A 10,740-nucleotide genomic window follows, 5' to 3' on the forward strand; every position below is an offset into this window, starting at 1 on the left:
TGTGGCGAAAGAAGGTTCTTCAGATTATAAAAAGGTAAGAAAGAGATGGTTCTTTAAAGAACCTTTGACTGAATGGTTCTTTGTGGAACCAAAAATGGTTCTTCTATGGCATCGCTGTGAAGAACCTTTTGAAACACCTTTATTTTTAAGAGTGTAACATATCAGAGTGAGAATGTGATGTAAATTGGTGGGCTACCTGTGGCGGTTCCTTTTGCTGTAGTCTTCATTTGACAGTGGGTCGAGGTCCGGCAGAGGAATGATGTAACCGCTGTCAGAGCTGAGTCTCTGTTCATCAAAGCCGCTCTCGCGGTCCTTTAGTTTGCCCTGGTTCTTGTAGAGCACACCCATGTACGCTTCATCATTGTCGGTGCACTGCATCCGAGTCACAGCAGGGTGATCGCTCTTCAGGAAGTCATGATTCACGCGTTCGTAGCACTGCACACCAAGAGAAATATAAATACAATATAAAAAGTTATAATAAAGCAATAAGCCCCAAGTAGCCGTGGTTTACAGTGAATTTATAACAGATAAGGGGCGTTGTTAGGCACGACCCCCTTAACTGTTATAAATTCACTGTAAACCACGGCTTCACGGGGCTTATTGCTTTTATAAAACAGTTATTCCATATACGTAGTAAGGTTTCACAGAATAAAACAGAGCAAATAAAGTGTAATGATATAAATAAAAACAGTATCCTTCCACCAAACAATGTAGTTCCTCAGAAACAGTTGTGGTTCCAACAAAGTGGTTGCCGAGCATGTTTGTAGTGTGCGGCTCAACCAATCAGAATCAAGGACTGGAACTATCCGTTTTATAAATAAATAATATTCAAGTATGAACTAAATCATTTAAATGAATAATTTAATATTTAATACAAAAAATAATATAAATAAAATATAAAAGTTCAACTGAGTATTACAGCACGTGCACTAACAATACAACAAACCAAAAATAGAAAAATAGATTTTGAATGGGCTTTACGTAACAAAGATTGTAGTTGTAAATGAAACGATAATCACAAATGAAGCTTGCAATTCACTGTTATAATACATTGTACTGAAGGAAATGAGGGAGAAATGTAATAATTTCTGGTAGTTGTAAATAGCACTTCAACACCACCGTAAACACTGCTCAACGCCAAAGTTCTGCCCCATTTCTGCAAGCGTTCTGTGGTTACTTGAGGGCTTACTGGCCCATTTACGAACCGCATTTCCCACCACACCCCTGCCCAAGGTGCTATAACAGGAGCTAGTTATTCCCTGGGCCATGTGACTCTGGGAAGCAGAGTTTTGAAGTACCATGTGTGGTGTCTGTTTAATAGCACAATTATGGCTAGCTGGCGGACGCTAACTGTATGCTTCTGGTCATTAGCACTGCTGGGTTTTGCCTTGCTGGGGCGTTAGCCAGCTGGAGAGCTGCTGTGCTAATCTCTGTTAGCGGTCTGCAGTGTTGGCAATGATGACATGCACGTAGCCGAGGCCTCAAAGCCCAGACTGACACACTGCATTTAAGCTACAGGAAGTGGGAAGCCATTTCCACCATACTTTAATCTGGGCCATTTATTGAGCATGGCGGGATATTTTATTTTAAATTGTATTATTATAGTTTTCAATTTCAGTTTAGTTTCAAATAGTTTTAATCGAGTGTAAGTAGCATTTATTTCATTTTGTTCATTTCTGAAAATGAAGTTTTAATTTGATTTCAGTATAGTTTTATATTTAAAATGTATTTGCCCCTAAATATTACATAATAAAGCTATGTTTATTTATTTATTTATTTTTAAATATCAGACAGATCCTGTATATCCTGGAAGAAATGAATTACTACATCAGATTTTATTTTATTTTTTTTAATTCGTTTTTGTCCAAACTGTAGTGGACATTTATAGTTTCAGTTTTTTTTTTATTTTTCAAAACCATTGTTTTTTGTTAAGAGAAAATTTTTATATAAAATAAAAATATATTAAAATACTTTTAAATTATTTTATAATTACAGCACAAATATTTTAGTAGGAGAAATTTAAATAGTGTGAGTAAATGATTGTAATTTTATTAATTATTGTGGTGTCGTCTATTTAAGATTTATTTGCCCCTTAACATCTCATACAGAAAGCTATGGTTGTTTTTTGTATGCATCAGTCAGATACCTCCTTCCTGTGGTGGTTCTTTTTGCCAAAATGCATGAATCAGATGTTTTTGTGGAGCTGATTAATTACTACATCAATTTTTTTGATTAGTTTTTGTTTATATTGCAATGCACATTTGTAGTTACAGATTTTATTTAGTTTTGTTTTCAAAAATCATTATTTATAGAAAACACATTTTTATATAAAATAAACATACATTAAAATACTTTTAATTATATTATAATTATATCACAAACATTTTAGTAAGAGAAATTTAAACAGTTTTAGTACATAATTGTATATATATATATATATATATATAAATTCTCCTGAAAAATAATTTAATCGTAAAGAAAACTGAAACCATTTGAGAGTGATAAACAGAGAGAGAAAAAACAGAGAAACTTGAAATCGTGTGTTCATGTTGCAGGCTTACTCTCTTATATCCTGAGGGCAGCAGAGAGGTCACCGTATCACTCAGGCTGTAGAAAGATGGTCTCTTCTCTGGTTCACTGTTCCAACACTTCATCATAAGCTCATAGCTGCACATAGACAAACAACAACACATTGTTTAGACATCTGCTCCAACTGAAGCCTAGCACAGCAAAACAGTCACGCAAACTTTGTAATGGAACGTACACATCACTGGAAGCGTGCTCGGGTTTCGCCATTCGGTATCCACTCTTGATCTTGTTGTAGAAGCTGGAATCCACAACCATACCTGGATAAGGAGTCCCTCCTACAGAAACACATTGCATATGGTATTTTAATAAACTAAAATATGGAATAAATAAAATGTGTTGGAAACACATTTGTAAAGTTTAGAAATAAACGCTAAAAAAAATCATACCAAGCGAGAAGATCTCCCATAGTAAGATGCCATAAGACCAGACGTCACTGAGTGTAGTGTACAAGTTATCAAAAATACTCTCAGGGGCCATCCATTTTACTGGAAGGAAAGTCTATGTGTGTGAGAGAGAAAGACTACAAGTATTAGAAGACGACTGTTCCAGTTCTTTTTTCCAAAGAAGGTCATAAAACAATGAAAAATTCCATAATCTAAGATGAACAATCAAGAACACCAAATTAAGACTAAGCCAACAACTCACACTTCCTTTGGAGATGTAATTGTTATCGTGCATGATGTCTCTGGCCAGTCCAAAGTCACAGATCTTTACTATCTTGCCTTGAGACAGCAGGACATTACGTGCAGCCAAGTCTCTGTGTACACACTGTGAGAAACAGAGAAAAAAAGCGACAGAGAGAACTAAACGAGTTAGTGCGTGATACAGAGACATTCTGTTCCGTTGTAGTGGGCTGTATTATATAGAAAGATTATTTATTTGAGATATCTCTAGCTATTTGAAGTGGTAAAACATATTTATCAAATCTTTTCTATTTCTCTCCACCCCATATAGTCTAACCCAGTCTTCTCAAGCCTTTTTTGTCATGTAACCTTATAGCCCCATTCAAAAGTTATTCAAAAATACTCCATCATCAACTCAAAATTAAAACAAACGTTCTTTTTAAATCTTTATACTGTATACTGATATTATATTGTATATCATTTTGTATTATCATTAATATTAAGATTTATTTAAACCACTTAATAAACCAAATATCTACACAAATATTTAAAAAAGGCACACATAACACATTATTTTCTTTTTTCATTTATTACATTTATTTTATTTATTTTAATTATAAGTAGTTTAATAAATGTTTTATTTCAATTAATTTTATTATAATTTTAACTATTTTATTTTCTGTCTTAAGCTGGGGGCAGTCGTGGCCTAATGGTTACAGAGTTAGACTTGTAACCCGAAGGTTGCGGGTTCGAGTCTCAGGTCCGGCAGGGATTGTAGGTGGGGAGTGAATAACCAGCGCTCTTGAGTATGGGTCACCATACTTGGCCACACGTCACTTTTTTTTCACTTTTTCACTCACTTTCACTTTTTTTTTTTTTTTTTTAAGTTTAATAAAAAATATCTAAGAACCTTTTAGAATCTGCTTAAGTACACCCTAGTTGGGAATCAGAGCTGCAACTGTATGTTCATGGTACATCCCTTTCATCAGCTTTCAATCCCACCCTCGATTTTCTTCAAGGGTGGTCTGGAAAGTCCACTTTTGTAAGATGAGATTTAGTAAACCCTCTGTTACCAAATTTTAAACACAAGAAGTCTAATTAATACTTACTATAACATAACATGAAATGATAACATAATTTCCAATGTTTGGCCTCTGTCCTGAGAGGTTTTATTTAACCAAGGAGGTTCTGCAAACCCTCAATCCTATGAATTTTAACCATACAGCCATAGCACATACAGTCAACCATTTTCTCAAATATAGTAACCTGCCATCAGATCACCTCCTCCGCAAAGACTTTCAGAATCACTTAAATGTTATGCCTCGATGTTATGTCTAAACTGCATAACTGTACCTATAAATGAGATCAAAAGTGTTTTGGAGCAAATGTTTACAGACAAAAGCGAAAGAGGCAGTTATCCTGTACAAACAGGATGTAACTTACGTTCTTAGAGGCCAAGAACTCCATCCCTCGAGCTACTTGATAGGTGAAACTGAGGAGATCCACTGTTGTCAGGCCTTCATTGGTGTCATCTGAGAGAAGTTTCTCAACTTCACTCTCTGTTGTTCACACAAATACATTCTGAATTAGCACTGCATGCTGAAAATTATCTTTTGAGTGTGTGTGTGTGTGTGTGTGTGTGTGTGTGTAAAGTCTGAGGAATGGCAGGCAGATGTATGCATTAAGACTTCTGTGCTACAATTACCCTCTGTAATTGTAGGGTGCATAGACTACAGTGACATGGGTGGACCTCTGCTATCACTAGCTAAACATCAGTGTGTGTCCTATAACCACCAGCCAAGTCAAACCAGACCACAGCATGCCAAACCAACCTGAGTATGTGCAGTAAGCGAGGGACAGACTGAAAAGTAAAGAGCTGAAGGGGATAAAATATAGTTCACCCCAAAATAAAAAATTCTGTCATCACTTCTTCACCTTTATTTCATTCCAAACCCGTCTGACTTTCTTTTTTCCATTAACCACGAGGAGAAATTAGTTTTTCATGCTCTTTTCAGTGCAATTACAATGAAATGGAGCTTTCGAATTTCAAATCTTGACAAATGCTTTAGCTCTGCTTGACAAAAGTTCATGATTTGAGAATGAATGATTCTTTAGAGTCGGACCTTTTCAATGAATCACTTGATCGGACTAATCCTGTACAGTCTGTTCCTTGTACAAAGCTGCCGTAGGGCTTCAAAAGTCTTACGGCACACAAGTCAGTCTTAATTATACTTTTATGGTACGTTTGCGTTAATTTTTAAAGCTTGAAAGCTTCAGTGCTTCATTGTAATTGGAAGGAAAAGAGCGACCAGCACATTCTTCGAAATATCTGCTTTTGTGTTCCACAGAAGCTAAATAATGACTGAATTTTCATTTTTGGGTGATTATTTATTTACGAGAGTTCTCTCACTGTTGAACTGTCTCTGAGATGGAGGATGGTCGTAGTCTGATCTATGGAGGGGGGAGTATTTTGAGGCTTCACTCATTTCCAGCATGGGGACGTATTGCATGGTGTCTGCTTGCTTCATGTCCATATAATCACTTTTCCCCTCAAAAGACAGGATGACGTAGCTGCACACACACATAAAAATAGAAATAATAAGTCAGGGGAGAACATCATGCTGTGTAAGGTCACTCCAGCCAAATGAAATGCTAATGAATGATTAGATCATTTTATAGTAGGTCATCAGAAAGATCTGATGTGTAAGTGAAAGTGAAGAGATTAGATCACTGGTCTTCTTCCCTGTGGTTTACAACACATGGCCAGTAACCTCCTGAGTATTGTCTGAAAAGTGATAAAAGTATCACTTTTGTTTGTTTTATAACAACTTAACTATGCTGCTTCCTAAGATACATCATGTTGGCCAAATTCCAAGGCAGCACTGCATATATCCTCCTCAGAGCATTGTTGTTATTGTTAACTAAAACAAAAACTATTAAAAATAGTTTTAATTCACTGAAATAAAGGACGTCTTTAAAGATACCTGTTTTTGTAGGCAGTAGGAAAAGGCAATCTATGTAGGTAGCTCACTCTCTACCTCTTTACTTGTCTGTTGTCAGGACTTCTCATACCTAGTTAGACTGAAATCCTGACAATATCAATCTTCAATCAGATTAAAGAGCCAGATTAAAATTTCATAACATCATGTTTTGACCTAAAATGGCATTTTTACAAATGATTTTTATGATTCACTCATTTGAATGAATTCAGATCTTTTGTGCGGGTGTGTGTGTTGGCTGACCTCCTGCTACTCTCATCGGCTGGGTTGATGCCAAAGATGTCTAGATCTTTCTTGCCCTTTTCTGTGTGGCGGCTGAGAAACCCATCTCTGTTCTTATGCAGGTAATTCACCAGGTCTCCATAGAAACAATACTCTGTGATAATGTAGATTGGTCCTGAGAGACAAAAAGAGAAAGAGTACAGTGTTAATAAAAACTGGTCTAATCTTATCAGAGACTTGTAAAATGTCTAAAAACAGGAGGTTAAAGTTCTACATTGCACTTAACTCTGCCTGTTAAAATGCCACACTACAAACACCCATGAACCAAGAAGACACCACCCTAGAGACCAAGTGTTAGTGTTTGGTATCTGTGTGTTTGTGCATGTTCACCTGATTTGGTGCACGCTCCCAGAAGGTTGACGATGTTTAGGTGAGGACCCAGGTGGGTCATAATTTTCAGCTCTGACATCAAAGCCTGCTTCTCACTGGAGCGTGCTGTTGCTGAGGAAGCAATTATATTAACCAGTTAAATACACTCTTAAAAATTCAAAACGGGATTTTCGCAAAGATTTTGGGTTCCTCAAAGAACCTTTCAGTGAACAGTTCTTAAAAGAACCAGTTCTTAGTATGAAAAACATTTGAATAATTTAAAGAACCCCTTTTCACTATAAAGAAACTTTTATGAAATGTAAAGTTTCCATGGATGTATTCATCATGTATCTAACACATAAACCATTCAACAAATATGTGTTTTAATGTCCTTAATCATTATCATAATTTATTGATGAGATGTTTCTGTGATTATTATCTTGTTTATAAAGAAATTTTATGCATTTCGTATATGAAACTACTAGTTAAACTTCAGTTAACTCACGTTTAAGCATTTTCACAGCCACTTTCATCACAGGTTGAGAATGACTGAGTCCGTAAGCAGTGCCTTCCACCACTTTCCCAAATGCTCCTGAGCCCAGGACACGACCTGCAACACACACACACATAGACACAAACTTGAACTCATTTGCATAGCCAGAGGATGCCACAGAAACATTATCTAGTCTAAAAAAGCATGCAAACTCAAATTGCTTTCTGTAACTTTCAGTATTACCACAGTGGTTTTCTGTTAGTAAAAGAAAATTTTTGATGTTTTTGATTGTCAAAAACTTAAATCAGTCTGAACAGTCACCACACAAAGCTCCTAAATAAGATCTGCTTACTAGATTCATTGTGATTATGTCATATTAGGATGGGCTAACAAGATGACCATAATCCTATCAAGTACATGACCACAACTAAAAAACCATGCAAACTCAAATTGCTTTCTGTAACTTTCAGTATTACCACAGTGGTTTTCTGTTAGTAAAAGAACATTTTTGATGTTTTTGATTGTCAAAAACTTAAATCAGTCTGAACAGTCACCACACAAAGCTCCTAAATAAGATCTGCTTACTAGATTCATTGTGATTATGTCATATTAGGATGGGCTAACAAGATGACCATAATCCTATCAAGTACATGACCACAACAAAGTGTCACTTAGAGATGGTTGAACCACACCGAATCCACAGGACAGGATCATGGTTGACTGATTCACTACAACAGTGACGCACCCAGTACAAGTGAATCCCGAGGGAACTCCCAGCGGGAGTCATATGGAAGCTGCATGGGATCGACATAGATGTACTCGTGACCGTCCGGACTGACCGATTCAATCACACGCCATCTGATCTCATAACGTGGTTTCTGTAAAGACATGCACAAGGAGAGAGTAATTCTCATGTGGTCAGTAACAGAGCTTTCAGATACTGGAGGACGGTCAGGCTGATCCACACTCTGAGAGGGGAGATGTGTCATTCACACACAAGCAAAATGACAGGTGACAGGTGTTCAATTAATCTCATTTCAGCCCTCACAGAAGCTAACATGAATGTGTTGCTGCATTATGTCTATTCATGAGTGACTAAAAGACTGAATGTGAGAGAGTGAATTTGGTGATTTGTAAATGTGTGCGTGAGTGAGTGAATAATTGAATAGGTAAGAGAATGGGTGAGTGAGTGAGTGAGTGAGTGAGTGAGAGTGAATGAATAAATTGGTGAGTAACTGAGTGAATGAATGAGTGAAAGGGTGAATAAGTAAATGAGTAAATCTGACACTACTCATAGGTTTGGTAAGATTTGTAATGTTTTTAAAATAAGTTTCTTATGCTCACCAAGGCTGTATTTATCTGATCAAAAATACTGTTAAAAACTGTAATATTGTGAAATATTACAATCTAAAATAACTGTTTTCTTTTTTAATATATTTCAAAATGTATTTTATTTCTATGGTGGCAAAGCTGAATTTTCAGCAGCCATTTCTCCGGTCTTTAGTGTCACATGATCCTTCAAAAATCATTTGGTGCTCAAGAAACATTTCTTATTATCATCAATGTTGAAAACAGTTGTACTGCTTCAAAGTTTTTTTGTTTTGTTTTTTTTTTAGAAAAAAATATTTTTGTAATTCAGGATTCTTTGAGGAAAAGAACATGTAAAAGAACAGCATTAACTTGGAATATAAATTTTGTCACAGTATAAATGTCTTCACTGTCACTTTTGATCAATTTAATGAGTCCGTCCTTGCTGAATAAAAGTATTCAGTTCTTAGAAAAAATCTTACTGACCCCAAACTTTTGATAAGTATGGATAAATGAACAAGCGTTTAATTGGGTGAGCAGGTTAGTGAGTAAATATGTGAGTGAGTAAATGGGTAAATGAGCAAATGGTTGAATGGGTGAGTGAATGAGTAAATGGGAATGAGTGAGTTAAAGAATGATTGAGTCAATGATTTAGTGTGAATAAATGAGTAAGTGGGCGAGAGAATGAGTAAACTGCTAAATAAATGAGGGAGTGAGTGAATAAATGAATGAGTCAATGTAAATGAGTGAGTGAATGAGAGTAACTGAGTCAATGTATATGAGTGAGTGAGGGAATGAATGAGTGAGTACCTGTTTCCAGATAATGACCAGCACAATGAGTGAGATGATGACAATGACCAGCAGCACCAGAACAGCAGCAGCCACAGTGAGCTCCGAGTGCGGACCTAAACACACCAGCAGCAGCAGCAATGAGGAAGAGGTGGGTGGTGATATGGAAGGATATGGTGCAAAACTAAACTCTGAAAACTGCCAAAACCAAACTTGTCTTAATGAGCTACAGCTTAATTTACATACCTAACAATGTCATCATAATAGCATCAATATTTTGAACTGCATCACTCTTGTATGCTGTATTAATCAAGGTGCCCAGTGTGAGCAATTTATTTAAACTGTAACGTAGTGAAGCAAAAATCCTGCCAACAGAAACTAGTGTAAACGCATATGGATTTGTTTCTAAAGACCATGGACGGTCCACCTGAGGAATCTATCACAGAAAAAAGGCATGGGGAGCCTGACAAGACAGGCACAGCTTACAAAATGAGGCTAACAGATGTAAAGACTACTAAAGTAGCATTTGTTGAATTTTATGAACCATGATTAACAGATAATCACACATAAACACAGAGATGTTTCCTTACAGTGACTGAAACCTCAACAAACAAAACCTAACCTCAGTGCAGATCTACTGCCAGCAATGCATCTCTAAAAAAAACTGTACACCTGTGATTCAAATTAGTTTCAAATCAGAATGAAACTTTGTTTACATTGTCTGCCCATAACAAACAGTGACACTAAAGAGACTCAGAGCTCTTTAAAGAATGGACTGGTCAATAAAATCAACTTTTAAAATAAAAAAGGCGTCTCTAAAGAGACAAAAACAGGCCTCTTACCATTTGACACAAGTTTAACTTCTCGTGAAACAGCACCCATGTCATTCCTGGCCAGACAGCGCACAGCAATTGTGCTCTCAAGATGGTGGAAAATGACTTGACTCTCAATGTTGTTGTCCACATCCATTTGCAGTTCCACAGTTATGTCCGTAGAGTTGATCGGAAGTGGCATCCACTGGGAGGAATCGTTGGCACAGCTGGTGGAAGAAAGAAAAGCGAGCTCAGCATGATGTCATTGTGGTGACTTGACTTTAATCTCTAGGGATGAGACCGTGTCATCTGCTTTGGACTGCTTTTATACACTCTAAAAAATGCTGGGTTAAATATAACCCAGCGCTGGGTTAAAAAGGGACAAACCCAGCTATTGGATTGTTTTGACCCAGCGGTCGGGATGTTTTGAACCGAACCACTGGGTCAAAACAACCCAATAGCTGGGCTTGTCCCTTTGTAACCCAGCGCTGGGTTGTATTTAACCCAGCATTTTTTAGAGTGTAGAAGGAAAGAGT

General features: G+C 36.7%; 1 protein-coding gene across 1 annotated transcript in view; it reads right to left on the minus strand.

Moving 5' to 3' along the window:
• Positions 1 to 10,740, minus strand: part of LOC107665286 (platelet-derived growth factor receptor alpha) — a 22,300-nt gene that overhangs the window by 2,869 nt on the left and 8,691 nt on the right. Inside the window, exons 15-27 of the mRNA XM_016456117.1 lie at positions 10,235 to 10,431; positions 9,414 to 9,508; positions 8,041 to 8,173; positions 7,308 to 7,412; positions 6,824 to 6,934; positions 6,455 to 6,608; positions 5,623 to 5,783; positions 4,656 to 4,771; positions 3,235 to 3,357; positions 2,976 to 3,087; positions 2,765 to 2,864; positions 2,562 to 2,667; positions 197 to 435 (exon numbers count right to left, since the gene is read on the minus strand). Of these exons, the coding sequence (XP_016311603.1) occupies positions 197 to 435; positions 2,562 to 2,667; positions 2,765 to 2,864; positions 2,976 to 3,087; positions 3,235 to 3,357; positions 4,656 to 4,771; positions 5,623 to 5,783; positions 6,455 to 6,608; positions 6,824 to 6,934; positions 7,308 to 7,412; positions 8,041 to 8,173; positions 9,414 to 9,508; positions 10,235 to 10,431 (1,752 nt within the window). The remainder of the gene's footprint in view (positions 1 to 196; positions 436 to 2,561; positions 2,668 to 2,764; positions 2,865 to 2,975; positions 3,088 to 3,234; positions 3,358 to 4,655; positions 4,772 to 5,622; positions 5,784 to 6,454; positions 6,609 to 6,823; positions 6,935 to 7,307; positions 7,413 to 8,040; positions 8,174 to 9,413; positions 9,509 to 10,234; positions 10,432 to 10,740) is intronic.

The sequence above is a fragment of the Sinocyclocheilus anshuiensis genome, unplaced genomic scaffold (assembly GCF_001515605.1).
Source record: "Sinocyclocheilus anshuiensis isolate Anshui unplaced genomic scaffold, SAMN03320099.WGS_v1.1 scaffold199, whole genome shotgun sequence".
NCBI lineage: Eukaryota > Metazoa > Chordata > Actinopteri > Cypriniformes > Cyprinidae > Sinocyclocheilus > Sinocyclocheilus anshuiensis.